The sequence below is a fragment of the Plutella xylostella genome, chromosome 28 (assembly GCF_932276165.1).
Source record: "Plutella xylostella chromosome 28, ilPluXylo3.1, whole genome shotgun sequence".
NCBI lineage: Eukaryota > Metazoa > Arthropoda > Insecta > Lepidoptera > Plutellidae > Plutella > Plutella xylostella.
Window position 1 is genome coordinate 3,892,685 of NC_064008.1, and position 23,846 is coordinate 3,916,530.

Below are 23,846 nucleotides of genomic sequence, written 5' to 3' on the forward strand. Positions count from 1 at the left end.
AAAGATTCTAGAAAAGTTGTTCTAAAATCAGAAGACGGGTTGTCTAACCTGCGCGTAGTTACTGATGTTGTATTATAGTGCATCATATTTTTGAAGGCTGTTTATCGCTACTATTATGGCATAGCAGCCCCAGTCCTTTCATAGTGTAGAAGACATCATGATGTCAGTAGTGTAGACATAGCGTGATTCGACGATCATGTATAAGTATAAGTACTGACAGGCTGTGTTTTTGTAAGCCTACATGTAGAGGCCCGTTTGAGAACATTAATCTATATGAAATGTGACACCAACCGACGATTTTCCCTGTGTAAACTATAAAGTAAACCCAAGGAAAATCCCCGGTTAGTTTGCAGGACTATTGTAGGATTCGGAGAAAACTAATACAGGGTTATGGAAGGGGGTGCTAAATGGACTGGATAACTGGGACTATGGAAGGACTATGGCCCCTGCCTAACCTATATGTTTCACACACGGATAAAAAGGCAGGGGGTGACTCGCACACACAGTAAATGGGCGCCCCAAAACAGTCGCTAGCACATAACAGTGACGTAGCAACAAGGGGGCAACATGGCATGAGGTGCTAAGGATGGAGAGGTATTCCACGGCTCTCAGGACAATCGCGTTATCGGTCAAGATCCCTACAAGCACCTTACTGGGTAATACATCCTTCCTCGAGCATTGCTGCTCTAGCGGTACACCACTCAAGCCAGCCAATGAAGGCAAGCAAGAGGTGGGAGATCCTGTTCCTCGTCAATGTTCACTCTGGACAACCAATAAAGGCAAGCCAGAGATGAGGAACAGGGGTTCTCCCCGGCATCGGGTGGGTGGGGTCGCTAATGCCCAACAGCTCGCCACAAGCTGCCCTGCCGCCATATTATTATTATTATTATTATCTACATCACTTCACCGTTTGTTAGTTTTTATCGTTAACTTTACTCGCCCAAACACATTGAGCAGTCATGACAATCTTTTTGAACATAAAAAAGTGGGTGAACAAACATTTTATAGTCTTTCGCAACGTGCTAGAACATTTTACTTGCATAACAATGTCTTTAAAAAACGTTGTAAATCAAGAACTTCAACATGCTAATCGAATTACCTATCGTTTAAGTCAAAACTAGCGTATTCTTAAATATTAATAATTAGTACTTCTGTAAAAAATGTGTTTTATATGAGATAAGTTCTTGCATAACAAAAAAGAGTTAATTAATTAATTTATTATTAACTACTACGAAATACTACGAATAGTATAAGTATAAATATTTCCCATTTATAATAAATTTAATATCACTGATAAAAATTAAAAGTAAAGTTATTAAATTTCAGGGAAACATATTTTTTACTAATTTAAATACTTACCGTGAAAAGTTTTGTAATATACCTACTTAAGTTTGATAGTATAATAATATGATAAATAACCGATAACAGTCAAGTGATGTGGAAAAATCTTCACTGAAGAACTATGAACAAGTCATATTATCAGTCGAACCCACTCAAAAGTACATAAACTTAATCATTAAAAAACAAACAGATAAATTAACCCATCAAAGTATTTAAATAGCGCGGGAGAATCCTTACCTAGCGTACAATTTTGCATTGATTTTCACTTCTCTATCGTAAAACAATAACCTACACTAGGCCCTCTGTTCCATTGTGGGTGCGAGAAGTCGATCCAGCTATAATCCTCAAAAAAGAAAACCTAATAATGGACGATGTTAGCCGATAATAATGATTAGGACTACAAAATTACCGAATTAATTACATCTACATTCTATACTAGTTAAACCCTAACACCCTAAGGGTAAAATAACATTGTACTTTAAATGCATAAACCAATGTTAACATCTTATGCGACATGTTGTTTATGGTATTAAATAAATGAAATGAAATGAAATAAATCGATATTTACATCTACCCAATCAAATTTCAACAAAGCCTTTCAATGATTTTAGCCTATTATCAGGCGCAATAATAACTTGTTTATTGTCATAATGTTTCTTACGAAAACCGACTTCCGGACGGAAATTAGGCAGCTCTTGTCCGTGACAGGGGGGTCACTCTATATGACGATAAATAAAAGCTGGGTATCATTGGTCGCCGCGAGCCGAGCCATATTTGTCGGTTTTTTATCAGACTACGGCGAAGCAAAAAGGAGAATAGAACAGAATATAATAGAATATTACGTTGATTGTTTAGTTGATTTTTGAGATAAGATCTTTGTACATAGTGTTTTGTTGATTCTTGTCTGGTCATGTTCACCCTACCAAACATTACAAAGTCGGCTTCGTTTATATCATATGTTCGTTCATCGTTATACTTAATAAATTTATATCATATGGGCGTATACCTTGTGAATGTTATACCATTCGTTTTTATACCTCGTATTACTTACCCCGTTTTTGTAACTTTCGACGTCTTGACTGAACGTCATTCAGCGAAGCCGTTGAATGGGATATAGCCGACTTTGTAATGTTTGGTAGGGTGAACATGACCAGACAAGAATCAACAAAACGGGTAAGTAATACGAGGTATAAAAACGAATGGTATAACATTCACAAGGTATACGCCCATATGATATAAATTTATTAAGTATAACGATCACTGTGCATAACAAACGAAAGGCATAATTACTAAATACATAATTTCGTAAAGAATAACGTTCAAAAAGTATAATTTCAATTGATATAACGATTAAAATGCATAAAGTTTATAACATATATTCTACAACGGATATAATTATCATAATGTATAATGCACAAAAAATTATTGACGTTATATCGTCATTCAACGAACGTGCTAGTGATAGTGATTCAATCAAAAAAGAGATTCAACCAGATGCCTGCGACAAGTCTTCATCTGTTCCCTCATACTCCCTTTTGAACTACTGATCATAATTGGACAAATGAGGTATCGTTAGGTTAGAAGCGTCTTGATCGTCCACTGGTTATAGGCTATGTGATGTTACTTTTTATTTGCTCAAAGGAGCCGTAGTCCGAGCCATGCATTTCATGGTTAAACTCCACACGTTTCGGATAAAGCTGAGGCGATTCGCCTCGAGCTGATCACAATGTGCCTCGGGCCTTTGCCTCAGAGCGAGCAGCCTCAGACTGAGGCTGTTTGCCTCAAGTTGAGGCTGCTCGATCTGAGTTGGCCTCTCGTGTTTAAGTTTCAGGGCGCAGGTGCACAACAGTGCAGCGATCACAGGATTCGATACTATTTTCGAATATACACAAACATATGGAAAAAGATCAGTATCGTCAACTGTCAAAATGTAAGGAACATTTGTCAGTTCCAAAAGTGACATTTGTTTTTTTCATAAATGTTTGTGTAGATTCTAAAATAGTATTGAATCCTGTGATCGGGTTTCAGCTCTCGTTGGTTCGTTTTTCGTCAGTGTAGAGTAACCCTCTTGAAGACTCCATTCATGCTATTGAAGTGAGCTGATTGGGAGACATCTTCAAAGAAATGTCCATCAATGTTTTATTGTTCAAAATGATTGTTACGTATTCTTATAGGTGAATGTAATCTATAATTTTATTTTATAAGTATCTTTATTATGGCAACCACATGGTAATTATTTATTTTGAAAAAAAAATATGAAACTCAAAAATTACGGAAACCCAAGTACGCGTTGTTCTATAACCGCTGACAGTAAGGCCCTGTTCCACAATGTCTGGTTAGTGGCTACTTGTGAGATAAAATACAAGCTGTCACTCTCTGTTATTATATTTTTGACAGTGACAGCATGTATTTTATCTCACAAGTAGCCACTAACCAGACATTGTGGAACGGGACCTAAATCTCAAATATCATTTATAAGAAAGATATCTCTATCTAGATGTAATAAGTTTTGATGAGTTTTATGACTCTGTCTGACTGACTCTGACCATCAAAATTGCCAGAGATTTTTGTAACTAATAAAAAAACTACTTAACTTTTTAAAGCTAAATACGGTCGCATAATCTGTTTTTTGCCTTAATTTATAAGTATAGAATTATATAAGTAACTAGTTTTCTACAATAATACTAATATTAAATTAATTATACACTAAAAACGTGACCCATAAAAAACTTTTAAAAAAACCAAGGCCCTTTAGAACATTATCCTTGAAGTTACTCGTGTAAGTTAGTTTAATATAATTCAGACCAAAGCTTTGATGTCCGACTTATCCGCTTAGCCTGTATTTATGTTTCTTGTTTATCAAAATAACTTTTACCCTTTAACCATGACATGTGTATTGACTTATCTTAGATTAAAAATATACTAGCAAGATGGAGTGTCAGTGCAAAAAAAAGTCTCGATACAAATAACACCCCACTTCAGCCACTGAGCTCTTATTTTGAATGAATTCGGTTAAAAACAGTTTGACAGATTAACAAAATGCGGACAGTTTTATGCTTTCTTTTTGTAGGTGACACACCATTTGTTCGTATTACTATATTGTTAATCTAAGTTTACCAGATAAGTATAAAATAATACACCTACCCACAAGGTGTTGTGGATATTGTATAGTAAATTTGTATGTCGAAAAGTAGCGACTCATCGGTTCCCTCAACAACTTTTTATTTTCTCTTTCTATACGTCGTTAGAAAAATCGCGAAAAAAGCGTTTCTCAATACATATTTTTTGGCTTAAGTACAGCACTTACAGTAAGTAAGGAGCAGAGAAACCTGACCCCCCTCAGAAGCGTCGTTACTATGAGAGGGGAGTCAGGTTTCTCTGCACCTGACAGTACTAAAATTTAGCAAAAAAAAAACTATCCGAAAGGACCTCCTGCATCGCCCAATTTTGGCTTACTATACTTACCCTTCTTTTAAATCCATATAATATACAAAACATACAGAATGTGATTTTTGTTAGCGATCGACCCGACTGTAGGTGAACGTAACCAATAACAAACAATAGCAATAAGTATATTATTATCTGTTATAAATATCTGTGAGTCTGTGACGTCTTTTGAAAGGGATTTTGATAAAAAAACGTGCAGAGAATGCACATTTTTCGTCCTATCACGTGCTAGTGCAAGGTCGCTGGTACATAATATTACGAGTATATGAGTAGTGTATGACTTGTTTGGTAAGTGGTTGCCGCAAAGGATCTACTATTTATTCACATTTTTTTGTTAATTTCGACAGTAATAAGACTACTATTTACAGGATTTTGCAAACAAAAAAGTGTAATAGTCGAAATGGGGTTGGGAATTGGGAATCTCGTTCATCATTCTGATCGACTTATTCTAAAGTCTACAAGTATTGAAAAATAATTAAAAATCTTACCCATCCGTTCTAACGGCTATCTAGAACAAAACGTATTCATAATGGCCTCCCGAATCCCCCACCTCCGGTTTTACAACATAAAAGTACTCCAAATTCGTATAATTATATAGGTAGTATGAATATATTTAGTCATGCCGTTTGCTTTTACAATACAATTTCTGTACGTATTATAAAACTTCCATAAATACTGCACTTAAAGTTCTGATTCTATTCGCATACTTGAACAATCTACACACCAACTCTACGTCACACAACATCAAACGGCAAACCCACATGAAACAGACAGTACGTGCAAAGATGCGTCCAATACAAGCAGGTGATGTGGAGTGATGCTGGCTCACTGTGCCCCGAGTGCCGGCGCGCGCGACCCGCAATCGGTAAACCAAATTGACGCGCGAAATTCAAATTTGGATTTTTTATTCTTTTCCGCGCGGACAGTTGTTGGTGGCCAGTGTTTTTGTTTTGAGAAATGAGGTTGCGTTTTTTGTGAAGTGCTTTTTAATAGTTTTCGGCGGTTGGATTGATTTTTTTGGAGCTGTAATAATGTAAGTTTGTTTACATTTTTTTTAATTATTAAGTAATTACATTTATTAAAAAAATTTTAAAGAAAGCATTTACGGACTAAACCAATAAAACGTGATCCTTTATTTTATTTTAATCCAATATAAGTTTTTCGCCGACTTCACTAATTTACCTTAAAAAGAGAAACATTTTAAGCGATTCCTTTTATTATAAGTACTTACTTAACTTATTGGCAGGTGTCATTGCGCTAAATTAAAATATGAACTTTAAAATTTAAACATAAATATTAATCCTTGCCTAAACTAAACCAAAATATACCTACATTAAATACCAGATAATCTACTATTTAAACCTATTAAAACTGCGGATAAAACTAAAAAAGCTCCGCAACTAAAAATACAAACAATCTAAAAACAATAAGAAGTTAAATGGCCATACGTAAGAAACCTAGACTTTTTAATTACAATGCGAAGAGTCGATTAAAATTGCACGGCTCACATCGCAACAGGTGTGCCCTAGGTAATGGTCACCCAACCGCATTCTAGACTAACTATAGGCATTAACTTAGTACCTACATGAACGTAGGCACCTATTATTTAAACGCTATTTCATCATAGGACCCGTACTTGTATCTACTTAGATTATTTTAATATCAAATAATATACTATACGTATATTATCTTAATTATTATCTTAATCCATCCATCCACAAGTTTTCTGGCAGAGATCGCTTTAAGTGATAAGACCACCTTTGTACCGTTATTAAGTTTGGTACAACGTGTTCGTTTTATTATTCTTCGTGGCGTTCAAATAAACATTAGTCTATTTACCTATCTAAATAAAATTAGTTTAATAATCGAGAAAGATTTTTGAAATCAGTCCAATACTTATGGAGCTTATTACAACAAACTATTTTCTCTTAATAATAAGAGTAACTGGATAAAACACCTTCTCCGGATAAAATCTAGTCTATAGCCGAGCAACGCCGATGCTACCAACAGGTGTGAACCGTGAACTAAACCGCAGGCAAGTCCATCGAACCAAATTACTGCTAAATCTGCCACAAAATAAAAAAAAAAGTCTTGGAGAAAAATCTTTCTTTATTTAAATACTACCCACCTAGTTGTACCCATGATAATCGTTTCTAAGGGAAAGTAAAAAAACCTATGTATAAATCCAGTGTTGCGTCCTCCTACATAGGTAAATACGTATCGAGTTTTTTTACTAGACACAAGCCTTCGAGCTTTTCGGTCCTACGGATTGAATATATTTATAAGATATACTTCAAATAGTCGTATTTAAGTATTAATAACTTTATAGAAATTATTCAATCCTTATCCAACTATGTACGTATACAACTATACATACACCATTTATTAATTCAAAAGTTGTAGTTTCCTTACGACCTTTTCCTACATCCTTCAACATAATACCATAAATTACGCCAAGCTACTTTACAGCTTTAAGTAATTTCAATATTGTAATTTAATCCAGCTATTTAAATGAAATCAAATGACATAATATATATTCGTATTCATAAGGGGATTGCCTTGATTATCTGGTACGCAGATGCATTTAAAAGTGCACTTTTACTAGCAAGGCCAGAAATGTTTAGATTCGGCCACACTACCTACCACTATTTTATCAGAAATAGCCTCACCGTCACCGATTCCTATGTATAAAATCTTGCGGAATCGGGAATGCCTTCTAAAGAATGCTAGAACTTAGAAAATAAGTTATTATTGGAACCAATGTGGAATGCCCGAAAAAAACAGTCTTGCAAAAATAGGTATATCTGATGATAATCTTTGCAATCAGCACATAAAATACTGCAGGTCTCTAGTGGCTTAAGTAGTTTTGATTTTAAAATAAAAATATGATCCATATGTCCATTAACATTTTCGATCGCCCAATCTTTTACTGCAGTATAACTTAGCTCTAGCACTCAGTACATTAGACTAACTCAAAAGGCCAGGTGGGTTAATCTATCTTGACTTCAAACGACCAAATCAGAGCTGTCAGACAATCTGTGCATTTAATACAACGAGATAGATTCGTGGTCAACCCAGCAGCGCAGCGATTGTAAGATTGGAAACCTCAGTTTACGTTGCGTATCGTCAACTGTCACTGTTAAAATGTACTTAAGGCAAATTTATTTCCAAAAGTGACATTTTTTTTCCATATTAGGTGGAATTTCACCAAACGCTAAACTTATTTAGTAGCAAAGTCAGTTAGTACAGAATGCATTTTCGAAAATAGTATCGAATCCTGTGATCCCCCCTCAGCTCTCCGAAACTATTTTTTTGTTAGCTAAAGTGACCTCAGCGTCTACTAAACTAACCGGCCTGAGGTTGCGACACAGTATGTTTAAACGTGCATTTTCCTTGACCTAATGTTCCCGTGAGCTATCGAATCATCGTCCAAGTACACTCAAATTGTTCACTAATATTAATATTAAAGACATGTTTGATTGAGGTACGGCTAACTAAAAATATAATGTATCCACCCCAAGTCAAACCTTAGCCTGAGGTAGGGTTTGACTATAAATAAGTGTAACCACTTCTCCGTACAACGTGAAAAAAAGAATACTTAGGTACATAAAATTATCTATATTTTTTACATTGTGTTTAGTTTACCAATTGGCTATTGGCAGTTCCATATTTATACATTTCTCACTTTTGTTGTCTGTAATAAACAAAAGCCATAATTTACTTTGTAGTGAGGTAGGTATGTAGATAGGATAGACAGGTACTTACGTTCTTTTCAAATATAAGTCACGTTTCGTCTGAAACAAATTATGAAAATGGACCGAGTTGAGTAGCCGTGCAGGAAAATTATTAAAAAATATGCAAATTATGACTAGGTTAGTACTTTTCCCATAAATGTGCAGTAAAATTAGTTTGTTAAAAAAATTATGTAATTTAGTATACTGAAGAAGGATTTTAAAGTTTGTCACCATGTTGAAGGGATTAGATTAGAATGTTTTTCTTGAAAGTCTTGTCTGCCCCCCTACTCTTGAGTTATGATTTATTTAATGTTCAGAACGCAAGACAGACGCAATACATTGCCTTTCAAGAGTAGGGGTACTGATCAGCTTTCACTAGTTTCATGGCCCCATCCTTAATAGGATTGTATTACAGGACTGAATTTATAATGACCGCATCTCAGCACCGCGTAGGGTCAGAGGGTCATTGGACTACTTATCCTTAAAAACGTGACCAAAAATTTCCTCTTATGTAGGTATCATCGAGGTCCGATTAAAACAAAGAATCGTGCGCAATAGAAGGTGCGTGTGTGTTGAGTTGTGCTAGCTTCAAGTGGGTCTAATCGGCCGATTCCCCGATAGTACCTAGTGTCCACCAATTTAAGGTGAAGGTTATGAGTCTTGAGTTTAGTTCTAGCGTATATGTTGAGGCGCGGGCCTTTTTGCGGGACAACAAGCACTATCGTAATTTTGCCCATAATTCACTGTAGGTTAATAATGCAGTTAGTAATATTTTTCATGGTGCCTATGAATAGAGCAGAGATAATTAAATAGGGACCGGCTTATTTTATAAATAAAAATATTTATTAAACAAATATTTTTCTTTACTGGAAATCGATCCCGGGACCTTCGGCACAGAAGCGATCACCATACGAACAATATCAATAAATACCTAAGCATCTGCAAATATAGGTTGTGTACGTTAATTAAATATAAAATATGGCATGTCTAGATAAAATCTCTTTATAGGTACCGCTAATAATCACTAGACTGAGCACTGAATAATGGTGTAAAGAACTTATATGGATATGGACCGTTAGGGTTTTGCTCTTTTTATAATTGAAATTACTGACTGCTTTAAATTACTTATGTGTTAGGGCGTATGGAAATTCAGGGCACACACTATAGTGAGGCAGAATCGAAGTCTGTTATTTGTCAGAATTCAAGCCATTGACCAACCAGACCTCAACTTGTTGGGCACCGACAGAAGAAAGAGCCTGGTGCCAGCCCCAGACTCCTCGGAGGAGTAGCGGGTATGAAGAAGAAGAATGGACGAACCATTGAGACTAAACTGCAATTGCTGCAGGTTGCTCTAACGGGCGCGTCAGGAATACATAAAAAATTATATTCTTGTCGTGTACGATTGTAACGCCTAACTTGGCACTTTGCCATCACTTGTGTAAAATGCACTTTCATCTTCTGATTTACAAACAGTCGCCTGGTTAGTCTGCCGAAGAACCATGTAAAATAAGTACATTTAAGAATTAGATTTTATGTTTGTATCAGATCTCTTTCCCAGTGAAACAAGGTATAGATTTGAAGAAAAACAACACAAAAATCAAAACACGTTAGTGTGATAACACCCCCGGCTGATCAAAAGCGTAGGTACCACACATAATTTTTTTAGACAGCACTCTGAACTTTCCAGCGAAACTCTTCGCATAATATACGAACCACAAGCCCACAAAATCCAACCAATCGGAACCCTTATGCAACGGGACGCGGCAAAAAGTTCGCAACTGCATTTTAATACTTCACGCCTGATGGCCAGTACGGTGGCTTCGGTCGGCCGCTTTTAGTGCTTATTCTGAGTACTGAGTTTAAATCATTAGCATTTTTTACACCTTCGATACATCATCTGGTGTTGAATGCGGAAGCGGTAAAGTTGCACAGCTATTGTTTTTATTTCATTTTATCACCCCGTAATTATTATTTATGTAGGTTCAGGTTTTATTTTCTTAATAATCGTATTAAGGGAATACAGGTTGTTCATAGGTATGAATGGCATAATACCTAAGTATCACTAAGTTTATGGAAATAATTTGCGTCATTTTGTTCATGAGCCAACCTGATAATTATGTATTCGTATGTACCTCCTTATATACATATAGGTATTAAGTAGAAATTTTACCTCATCATCAATAATTGAGATTAGTTAAATTATATTTACCTCTACTTAGCTAGCTCTACTACCAATAGTCATAGTACTCATACATTTTAGGCACATGGTCTATCACTCTATTAACTTATTATAACTGCATGTGTATGTGGTATTGATATGTGAAGGTTTTTTTAGACAAAAACCTTGAAAACATCTCATTCTATTTACCTTGACCTGTCATGCATCGTGTGATTATTCATAACATCACACAGCACACTCATGTATTATCCGACATCAAAATACCACAACAATATAATTTGTCTGTGACCATCGCGTTTGGACTACTGAATAGAATTTAATTTAATTGAAGCTCTTTTTTATTTACAAAAAAGAGGGGTGTTATAAGTTTAACGTATCGTTGGCAGCGTAGCTCCCAAATGGCTAAACCGATTTTCGGTGTTTTTTTTGGCTCATAGGTAATGTTACCCCGAATATTCTTAGGCTATATTACATCAAAATCGGCTTAGCCGTTCAAAAGTTATGCGACTGTCGGGGGATTCTGATATTGGTTAGGTTCGGTTAAAATTTCACCTTCAGCATCAGCAGTAGACACTTGCAGCGATAGAATTTTAGAATGATAACAGGTTTACAGTCAGCTGATCATAAAAACAATACATCTATCAAGATTGTAATAATAATAAATCGTCTGTGTTTACTTCCGTGGAAAAAAAACACAAGAAGATGTCTGACCTCTCATGTCAAGATTACAACACTCTATTAGATCATTAATGAATGCACATTTTATGTCATTATTAAATAATAGTAGCCATATTTTAAGTCATTCTTATTGCTTAATAGATACTCTAAAACGTGTTTTCGTTTTAATCACATTCGAGTATTTATTTTAAATAATAGATGCCTCTTATACCTATAATAAGAATAGGATTATAATAGCGCCTGCTCCCTATTACATTGGGACTAACATAACAATGGCGAAAAGTGGGTGCATCAATTCACCTCTGCCTACCCCGCAAGGGAGTACATTAGTACAGGGTGTGAGTGTTTGTTTTGTTTTTTTTTTATATGCCTCTAACAAAAGCCGTTTAAATTGAGGCCCAGTTCGTTCCTTCGTTTTTTTGTCATGTTAGAGTGAACCTCTAGGGTTGGTTCGCTCCGAGGTCTGGTTTTTCGTAAGCTACCTAGCTAGTCCCGCTAATATCAGCACCATCCATACAAAATGAAATACCTTTACTAGCCTTAGCAGTTGCGGACAACACACGTTAAAGATAAAGATAAAATTTAATACTCTTTATTGCACACAAACAGAAACAGTTTCACAAACATAGAAAAGTAAAATTAAAATTAAGTGCCTAAATTAGAAAAATGTAAAAACCTGTTATTCGCTTGAAATGTCATAACCCCTATGTAACATAAACTTGTATTTTGCTGGTTGGTTTTCCAAATATAAATAAATAAAAAAAAAAAATAATAATAAAAAAAATAGTACAATCGGCGGCCTTATTACTAAAAGTAATCTCTTCCAGACAACCACATTGATAGGAAATATAAAGTATAAAGAAAGGGATAACGTGTGACAAGACAAGAGATAATACAACATAATTACTATAAACAATATGTAAATATCTACATACAATAATAATTAAATATTATTATTTATTTATTTTATTTATTTAATTATAGGTAAAATACATAAGAAAAAACAAGCTTAAAGATACTACAATAATCCTCGCAGGATTGTGCGCAGCACCTTCATTCTGTGAACACATATTATAAATACTTTAAACCTACATAGCTAAAGCACGTTATGTTGTCTCATAAAAATTCAGACACTAAATATTACACTCAATAGTACCCTATTTAAAGAATCACATCATCATTAGTAGTAAGTAGAGAAACAAAGATTTACAGGGATACGAGTATAAATCTGTAAATAAAGACTTAAAATATTCACAGTCAGGCGTGAAATATTGTACTAGTGATTATGTATGGTATGTTTACTATATATGATGTTTCTTTTATTATACGGGATGTTGCAAAAATAACATCACTCTCCATAGTAAAGAGTCACGTGACCAACAAAGCTGTTATTAAATGAATATTTTTTTCGCAAATTTTGACATTCTGATTTCATTTCCGGGCTTAGATATAAATAAAATGCTGCACACGTAGGTTTCGGCTTAGGCCCTTTTTGCAAAACCCTGTAGATGTTTTTTTAAATGTTTGCTTATGCACCGGGTGTTTCAACATCTGATACTATGAATTTGTTATTGACAAATTGTTACTAACACAACTCGACTTAGGTATGTATGAAATAAATATTATTCTATTCTATACCTAGATGTAGCAGATTAGGTACTAATATTAGACAACCTATACTAGTATATTAGATACCCTAGACAACCCTGTATACATAGGTAGGTGTGAAGGATTCTCATAATCAGTGCATAGCAATTGTAATAAAACAAATAACGCCAATAATCGTATAAGTAACTATTAACTGAGCTAAAATTAACATAACAGAAATAACTCACGTATTGCCATAATTACGACGTTGTTTTTTTGAATCTGTTGCCATATAAATGTTGGTAAATTTTCAAACATTAGGGCTGGACTAGAGTCTTTCACCATGTTGAAAGGATCAGCCAATCAAATAGATAGATAGATATTCTTAATTTGTACACAAAAACATGAACAAAAATTACAAAAAAAAACTTAATCTAACACATATGTACAAATGGCGGCCTTATCGCTTAAAGCGATTTCTAAATATGTATAATTATACAACGAAACAATAATTATTTTAAATTATTTATGTGTTTGAATAGAGTTACTGTGTCTAGAGATAAGCCGTTTATCCATATAAAAAATTGAGAACCTCCTCCTTTTTTTGAAGTCGGTTAAAAATACGCTTGGTCCGTTAAGTTGAAACCGATAGGTGTACGCTTACCTTAAAACGGTATATATTCCTCCTAATCAGTGCAAGTCATGGAAAAGTCTCTTTTACTTATTATAAAATCTCGACAATATGTATTGCATCGATCATCCTGAATCCTGATACGGTCTCAAGTGTTTGTAGATATCAAATAGATAATGCATCCTTGACAATGACCGTCAATGTTGCAAAACACTTGACTCAAGTCTCGATTGCGAAACTGCAAGACGCCGCCATTTTGTTTATCAATGTAAATGTTATGAGACTTCCTTGTAATTTTCACTGCTGAAAATTATTTTGTTAATTAATCTTATTATATTGATACATGTTTGGGAGAAAGTTCTTGGAACACATCTAATTTCTTAAGTAAAGTTTTTTTTTTCATGCGTATTGTACTCCAATGATTTTCTTTGAAAAAACCTGCTAACTTCCTTTTCTTAAAATGTTTTGGTTTTCGTCCGGCACAAAATATTCAGAAAGATATTCAATATTTTTCATCAAACTGACTATTACTAACAAGCGTTGTATTGTACAGACAATACAACGCTTGTTAGTAATAGTCAGTTTATAAGAAAGTTTGGTTAAATTAACAGTAATTTAACCAAACTTTCTTGTCCATTTAAACCACAAAGCAAATAGTGGTTTAAACTACCTATCAAAAATATTTCGTCTGATTCGTAAAACCAGAAAAAAAACTACAACACCTTCGTAACCTAATCATCTCTTGGTTGACAACCGCCCAAGTTGAGTATTCACCTATCTGTATCGTACCTATCGGACCTAATGGATTTTCATAAATGTATAGAGAAACAGCCGCGGCGTCTGCAGTGCCGTCATTGTGAATTATGAAAGAACTAGCTGTTCCCGCGCGCTTCGCTTCGCCTTAAAAAGTTTTCCCGTGGGAATTCCGGGATAAAAAGTAGCCTATGTTCTTTCCCAGGGTCTAGACCATATGTATACCAAATTTCATTCAAATCCGTTCAGTAGTTTTGGCGTGAAAGAGTAACAGACAGACAGACAGACAGACACAGTTACTTTCGCATTTATAAGATTAGTTAGGATTAGGATAGTGAATGTTGAATCGTACGATTCCGGAAGGTGGACCTTAATCATTCATCCATTTATTCCAATAAAAATATGAGCACTATCAGTCTTCGTGCTACGCTTAGACTTAGCTATGACCTAATTGGTGTCAAACCAACGATCCGCATCCATAGAGTCTTGTAATTCGCATTGAATAGTCCACCAGAGGCTGTGAATAGACCACATCATACGTGTCACGTGTGATTCAATGTCATTGCCAAAGCTGTTGACGAGAAATGTATTTGGATGATGAATAGGTGTAGAAATTGGACCTCTTTGGGATGAAGTAGGGTACTCATAAAATGTATTTGTTGAGACATACTGAAATTATATTTAACTACAGTCACTATAAGATTTTTCTTCTAGTGTCTGCGTGATAAATACTAGAGCTATGGTAGACATACCATAACTGTCCATGACCTATTATGGCTGTTTTATGTGTCCAGAAACATCATCATTAGCTCATAACCTGCTGGACATAGGCCTCTCACAATGAGTGTCACAACTCTGAGTCCTAGGTTAAAGGCGTAACTTTATAATTCCTTCCTAAATACTTACGGAGTTTTGACAATATGGAGAGCAATAGTTTTGAAAGTAAGTATCTACGCACAAAATAATGTAATATAGGGCCTGTTAAATTAATATTTTGTATTGGTAGGTATCTTATACGCACTTCTTATTTGGCTGATGACGGTGTCGATGCCGGTGACAGGGAAATACTTTTCAAATACGGACATTCGACAAAGCCGTGACTTTCAAATAAAACGCCATTGTTATAAAAAAAACGATTGTATGGTGAAGACAATTCTGGTATGGAAAGGAAGTTGCAATCTATTGAAGGCCAATGTCGAGACCTTGATGACGAATTTTATGCATTCTTAACATTATAAATGCCTAATTAGAAGGAAAAAATATTGGAGGTCAAATTTACTATGTAAATAAGTAAAAGTATGTTACCATTTAGATTTTTATTCAGGTATTTTTACTATTGAATGAACATTTGAACAATAGTTTTTGATAAACATTAAACATAAACAGGCCCGGTGTTACCTATTTTATTTTGATCCAATACTATCACGGATACCTTTAGTCCCATTCCCAAGTACGGCTGTATTATAGTTCAATAGTGATTAAAAGGAAACTTGATCGAGCCTTGCAAAAGCTATAGGCTCTTTTACTGTAGCTTTTATGTTGCGTTTTTTAAATTGTATTGGAAGTTATTCATAGAACAAGTTTCTGACGTCAATGGCAACTTTCCTTATGTTTTGTCATACAGTCATACATACATAAACGATTATACGAATCTGAATTCCCAGACGTCATGACGAGGTAATTGAGGTAAATCCTTTAATTGTGGTTAAAACTTTATGATGAAAATATTTTTTATGGTATAGTAGATTAAAGGATTAAGATTGGCCTATCTTAATTATTAAACGAAGATAAATATTTTTTCCATTTTTGTAATAAATAGCATTAGAATCTTAAACCTCTTTAGATGTTAGTATTTATATTTTTCCTTAATCCAAAAACTAGCACCATAAATAAAGTTATGAGTTTTTAAATCGATCTCGGTAAATGCCTTCAAAAACCTTGAGGCTAATGCTATCTATGTCACCTATCAATAAAAACAAATGCCACACGGAAAATAAATGAGTCATAATCAACTTGAATCAGCTGACCGAAATTAAAATCGGCTTGTAATTGTAATGGAATGGGACACCAATGGTCGTCATTGACACACTTTAGCCTTCGTAATCGTATGTAACTTACTAAGCGTCATGTGACGGTAGGCGGCGCTATTCTGGTTAAGTTAGCTAGGGTGAATGGTGAAGAAGTATTGCAGGAATTGCTATTGTGGTTTCTGATTCATGTTTTTAGGAATGACTTAATACAAAGTTTTGTGAATGATCATCAAAAATAATAAGGTACTTATGTACTTATTTAAGGTAATTTTTTAGACGATTATTGAAATTTCATGACGTCGTTGTTCATAGCGGTGAAATTAGAAAAAAAATATCTAATTAGGTATTGTAGTAATTTAAGGTACATACCTAGGTACTTAAATTTAGAGTAGGTAGTAGGTACTAACCTATGTTTTCTTTTACCTCAATTTTAATAGTATTTCTACTTGAGCCTCACTTAGCCAACTTACTTTTCTCTTTTAGGTTAAGAGTACATTTTTGTTTTGCATTTATTTAAGTAGTCATTTAGAATAATTAATCATAGTTTAGGGTGCGGTGGGTTGTCATCGTCTTCAAACTGAAGTATCGAATTTAAAAAAAAAGAAGAAATAAAAATTATGTATTTAGGTATGTTACATACATATGCTACATTAAAATGGTAACCGTTATCAGAATACAGCCGCGAAGGTCGTTCACCGACGACGACGCTTCGCATGCGTTGAAGAGATCAGTTTGTTACATTAGCATAATTCTAGTTTACGCACACTACACCTGATCTTATGCTGCAGTTTTTTTTTATACAACCTTGATAAATTATGACCTCCTCGTATATTTAATTAAATGTATTTACGCTAAGAACATTAGGGATTTTGGCCGCAATCTTGTTTTTGTTTGTATTTGTTTACCGAATTTAAAAATGTAAAGAATAAAGTTCTTAATGACATTTTAAGTGGTAAATACCTATTGTGGTTGTTAATTATGATTTTTAGTGTGTTGTTTTTCTGAATATGTGTAAAGATTGTGATTGTGACCCACAAAGAGTAGTGCTGCAATGTTTCAAGGACATAAGTAAAGTGCATTACCAAATTTTGGTAATTGTAACGTTTTCTTAATGCAGAATGCAATATTGTATCTTTCATCATAAATTAATTTTATTGATAATATAGTAATACTTATTTTAAAATTAATCTCGAGTCTGTGGAATTTTTACTAGCAGGACTTTAGTTCTTTGAAAGTGACGCGAAGCTCTTAAAAATAAAAATAAAAAAACGCCTTTACCTGCCGAGAAAGCCAGTGCCGTAATTACTCTTTTTAAAAGCAATAAAAAAAGACTTGGTATTCTCTGGTCAGTGTTTAAGACGAAGGGGAACCCCCCAGTGCCTTAAGCACGGGACTTCCTTCGAGCGAGAATCCTGTTGGTGACTAAGAAAGTGGTAATATCTTTAGCATTCAGTAATTGCGGTTGAAATATGAACGGGTTTTTCATCTTGTTGTCAGTTGAAATAAAACCGAATCTTTTATTTGTTACGGACTAAAATAACGTAAGTAAATATGTAAGAAATAATTATGCGAAATTGTAAAAACAAAACAAAATAATTAATTCCTAATGCCGAGTCACGTGCCTCACACGGACTTCGGTACACGTGATGCTTTTTGACCGGCGATCGAAAAGCAACTGTTTTTTATAAACCTGTTTCACGATTTAATTGTGTTGATAAAAGATAATTATGTGCATTGTGAAACGGGCTATTAGGATTCCTAAGAGCCGGTCACGTGAGTTTTTATCAAATTTTTAAAAGTCGTAGAAGAAATGACACCCAGGCCCCAGAGTCACAACCTTTCGGCTATATGTTATTTCAACACCTGTATTTCAGTTATCTACCTACTTATTTAATTGATACTCGTATGTACTTAAGTATTGACTTTTGTTTCAGATAATCCAGCACCATGCTTCAATATAGGACATCGAACAAACAGCTGTGTTGTGTGGCCTTCATAGTATTCATCACAGGTAATAATTAATTTAACCAATACACAAAATGTTGGTACCCTCTAATTTATAGAAAGTATTGTAAATTTACAACAGGGTTCAATTCACTTTGAAACTCACCAGTTTCGACTCTTTCACAACGTCAATTTTAAACCTATTGTAAGGCCCGGGTCTCCTATTTTATGCTATATGCGGCGTCCGACTTTGGCGTCAACGTTTCGATCAACGTCCTACGGCCTACCTACGGCGTCTACGCGCCAACGTCGGCGTGTGAGGGAGACTGCATCAGTACATTTCTATAGTGAGCATTGTGACGCGGCCTACGGCGTGACGCAGGACGCGACCTACGTAGTAAATAGGAGACCCGGGCCTTAAGTGTCAAAAAGCTCTATGAATTTGGGGGCTAGTCTATAGGGGTTGCTAAAGGTAAACGTCCACCTATATCGGTGTCGTAAGTATCGCACCAAACGGATTGTGATAGTAAAATGTATCGAGAAACGGCGTCGGCAAATTCAATTTCAATTTATTTATTCTGAGCAACATATATCGCATTGAATATTTACATAATTAAGTAGGTACTAATTTAACATGCATTTACAATACAATTAAATAATATTATAATACATTAAACAAAGTAAATTATTAAAATATAATTATTCACATGATGTATCATTTATAAATTCATTAACAGAATAGTAACATTTCTTTAATAACCATTTTTTTAAATTTGTCTTGAAGTGATTGTATTTGCTGACAGATTTCAAGTGTAAGGGTAATTTATTAAATAACCGCGTATTCTGGTACTGAGCGCTGTGCATATAAACTTGCAACATTGGCAGAACTGCGCCACCCTTGCTCGGGATGTCCTTCCTTCTTGTTGTCAGTCTAAATAGTCTTTCTTCGTCAGTCTCTACCGTCTCAGGATGCTTAGCCATATCGCAAAGTAGAACTAGCAGATAAAGACAAGGAACAGTCAAGACTCCAAGTTTAATGAAAAAATCTCTGCATGATTCCCGTTGAGATATTCTAAAAATTATCCTTATGGCCCTTTTTTGTGCAACAAAAGCTTTTGTGATATTGTATTTGTAGCTGTTTCCCCATAGTTTAATGCTATATCTCAAGCGAGAGTCAACTAGTGAATGATATATCATTTTTAATTGCGATATAGTCGCTTCGTTTCTAAGACTTCGCAAAACGTAGCAAGCTGAGCTTATTTTATTTGTCACACTCGCTAGCTCTTTTTTCCAATTTAAACGAGAGTCAATGTTTACGCCGAGGAACTTGACTTCATCCACAGTTTCAATATGTTGTCCATTTAATTTTACATTTAGTACTTCATTTTTACCACATGTCGATTGAAATAGCATTACATTCGTTTTATCAGAATTTATTATTAAATTATTATTCATAAACCATATTGAGAATTCTTGAAGAGTCAAATTTATTTTATCATTTAATTCGTCAATATTACTAGCTGAAATTATAGCGTTAGTGTCATCTGCGTATATTATTGGAGTCACATCTGGAATCTTGGATCCAATATAGTTTATTAGGTCATTTATAAACACTATAAAAAATATTGGACCCAAAATTGAGCCTTGCGGAACTCCGGTTTTGAGATCTACCCAGTTTGAATTGAAAGTTAATTCTTCACCATAATCAAAGCAAAGCCAAAGCCGATGAAGCGGACGCTCTTGTGTGAATTTCTATACAAAGGATACTGAATGCGATGCGTCCGTTGCGTACGATTCCGATAGATGGACACTTACCTTAAAAGCGTAAAAAAAACATCAAAATCGGTTCCGTCAAAAGCTCACTCAAGTACTCGTTCATTTAACATCATTGCTTTTTTTAAGTTCGACTAGGTATGTAATTAGCAGACGTAGTTCAGTATTACCATAGACTAATATTAGTGTGCAATAGAGCAAAACAAGGGCTCCAAAGTCTTTGCTAGAGATCGACCTGTTCGGCAGACTCTGTTGACCCAACTGAAGACCGACACTGGCAACACCGTTTCATCAGTGCCCGAAATTCTGGGAGAAATTGAGAGATTCTACGGACAGTTATACACCACAACACAAAACCCTATTACCAGCGGTGCTCACGACAGCCGAGCGCCACTCACCCGACACTATACCGAAGATATTCCGGACGTCAGTCTAGACGAGATTAGTATAGCTCTCAAACAGCTAAAAAACAACAAAGCTCCGGGAGATGATGGAATAACGACAGAACTTCTGAAAGCCGGCGGTAGACCGATTTTAATAGCACTTCGGAGGCTGTTTAATTCCGTCATACTCGAAGGCACAAGCCCGGAGGCATGGAGCAGAAGTGTAGTGACTTTGTTCTTCAAGAAAGGCAACAAAACCCTATTGAAGAATTATAGACCCATTGCACTTCTGAGCCATGTGTACAAGCTGTTTTCGAGAGTTATTACGAATCGTCTCGAGCAAAGACTCGACGACTTCCAGCCACCCGAACAAGCCGGGTTCCGAAAAGGCTATAGTACCATAGATCATATACACACGCTTCGGCAGGTTATACAGAAGACCGAGGAGTATAATCTACCTTTATGTCTAGCGTTTGTGGACTATGAGAAAGCCTTTGATTCTATTGAGCTCTGGGCGATGCTTCAATCCCTTCAGCGGTGCCATATAGACTATCGCTATATCGAGGTGTTGAGATGTATGTACAATGCTGCCACAATGTCAGTTCGATTACACGAACATAGCACAAAACCGATCCAGTTGCAAAGGGGCGTGAGACAGGGAGATGTTATTTCTCCGAAACTGTTCACCTGTGCACTGGAAGATGTTTTTAAGCTTGTAGAGTGGAAAAGACTGGGCATTAACGTCAATGGCGAATATATCTCTCATCTACGATTTGCTGATGACATAGTTATTATGGCGGAAACGCTGGAGGAGTTAGGCGAAATGCTCACAGACCTCAATGATGCCTCTAAACAAGTTGGGCTGAAAATGAACATGGACAAGACAAAGGTCATGTCGAACGAACATGTTTCATCATCGCCCGTAACTGTAGGAGGTGTCACCATCGAAGTTGTCGATCAGTATCCCTACCTAGGACAAGTGATCCGATTAGGTAAATCCAACTTCGATAAAGAGGTAGCTCGTAGAATCCAACTCGGATGGGCAGCGTTCGGGAAATTACGACACATCTTCACTGAAAACATACCTCAGTGTCTGAAAACAAAAGTTTTCAATCAGTGCGTGTTGCCAGTGATGACTTACGGAGCCGAGACGTGGTGCTTCACCAAAGGGCTTATCCACAAGCTCAGAGTTGCTCAGCGTGCTATGGAAAGGGCTATGTTAGGCGTGTCCCTGCGAGATAGGATTCGTAATGAAGAAATCCGCAGGAGAACTAAAGTTACCGACATAGCCAAAAGGATTAGCACGCTGAAGTGGCAATGGGCTGGCCACGTAGCCCGCAGAGCCGACGACCGCTGGAGTAGAAAGGTTCTGGAGTGGAGACCCCGTGTCGGCAAACGGCGTGTCGGTCGCCCCCCAACCCGTTGGTCTGATGATCTGCGGAAGGTAGCGGGAAGCCGCTGGATGCAGATGGCGGGTGACCGTTTGGGGTGGCGATCGTTAGGAGAGGCCTATGTCCAACAGTGGACTACAGAAGGCTGAGAGAGAGAGAGAGAGAATATTAGTGTACTAGTCTATGGTATAACTAATTTTCTTCATGGGTACTGTTGTTTCCGCCCTGTATTTAGACATCTCAATATGGAATGGAATTAACCTAATAGGGTAAACAGACCTTGTCACGTCGGTAGGGTTATTGTGACTATTGTCGGGGACGTAAGGAGAGGCAACCGTGCATATTATATTATTATTATGGCCTCTAATTGGATTTCCACCGTCCATTGGTATGTGTGGTGTCTCTGATTATACGTTTGTTTGTAACCTATTTATAGTTTGCCAATTCGATTCAGATGAGACTAATTTTAGACTTTAGTGAGAATGTGACTTTAGTATTCAGTAGTATTATATTATTTTTATAATTTATGAGATTATAAATGGAGTTATGCTTCTGAAATTCAAATTAAACTCGGATTTATCGTTAAAAGTGTAGTGATTAAGATCTTTGGACTCAAATCGCTCGCTTTAAGTGCCCGTTAAACACGATATTAATGATATTAATGAAACCCCTTTAAGTCGATTTACATTAAACAAACGTAGAGCTGAAGCTCCTACATTAAAATTTTACATTGAGTTAACTTAATTTAAAATTGAGTCATTTTAACAAAATTATTTAACCAACATTAAAAAATCATCTTGTTCTATTTAGTTCTATATTAGTATTCGATTGATCTAAATCGACCTTTATAATAGCTTCTATCTCGCTTATTATTCTATGAGGTCAAAACTGCGTAAAACAGTAAAAAAACACTAAGTATAGCAGAGAAAAAAACATGCATATACCCTACTCTAAAAATACAAAATCTGGTATCTACTCACGAACGCGCATGGAAGTAAAGTTGTCTAAGAACATAATGTATTCCGGATTTCAATTTGCATAATATGTAATACTTGCCGAAATTCAAGACAATGCGAGTCTTACAAAGCTTAACTTTGTTCGCTTCGCAAAATTCAGACGTGTTGCTATGGGATTAAAAGCTTTTACGAAAGTTATATTGTACTGCTTGAATGCTCGCCTATTCGTAATCTTTGTATGCGATGCTGGTTTGGTGTTGTTGATAAGTTAGTTTAAAAAAATCAGGGTTTAAAATTTTATAAGTAACCTCCAATATATTTATTAAGAGCCACTTGCACCAACATATTAAATCTAGATTAAGTGTCAAATTTTATATGGACTGACGTTTCTGAAATCGAAATTTGACACTGAATCTAGATTTAATTTGTTGGTGCAAGGGGCCCTAAGTATCTGATAAAAATTAAAACCGTATCACTTTGATGTAACAAATAAAATAACTCTTAATAACTGAAAATTTTGAAAGATATCTGAATTTATTGTTATTCTAAATAACAAAATTAGGTACAAATTGTTCCTCAAATTCAGTAACAGGTTACAGTAACTTTAATAAAAAAAATGGTCAAAGAAACAATAAAATACTGTAATTTTTCAAGAATGAGTTAATAATCATACATTTTCGTAAGTTATGCTAAATAAATATTCATATTTTGTTTTTTTCCATATCCGGAACTGATATTGTATAGTGAAAAAACTATGTAGCATGTCGGAGTTCTGTATCTAAAGATATCTCGGGCCTCCGATAAAAAAAAACATAATGTTTAAAAGCGATTTTCCAAAACTTTTGGTAAGTTCCATTGACATATATATTACTAGCGTAAGGACAGGGCCTCCCACTCAAAAAAATGGCACCCGCGCGTTGGCCCTAAAATCGTAATTTTAGGGCCAACGCTCCTCAGTCGACAGTTGTCTGTGGCCGAGAGATGGTCTTGTGATTCTTGTGATAAATATGTAGTTGTGT

The 23,846-nt window shown here is 35.5% G+C and overlaps 1 protein-coding gene across 1 annotated transcript in view; it reads left to right on the top strand.

Moving 5' to 3' along the window:
- Nucleotides 1-5,594: 5,594 nt before the first annotated feature.
- LOC105383913 (laccase-4) overlaps nucleotides 5,595-23,846 on the top strand; it is a 59,610-nt gene continuing 41,358 nt past the window's right edge. The window contains exons 1-2 of the mRNA XM_038111328.2: nucleotides 5,595-5,821; nucleotides 18,315-18,391. Coding sequence (XP_037967256.2) covers nucleotides 18,328-18,391 — 64 coding nt within the window. The 5' untranslated portion in view covers nucleotides 5,595-5,821; nucleotides 18,315-18,327. The remainder of the gene's footprint in view (nucleotides 5,822-18,314; nucleotides 18,392-23,846) is intronic.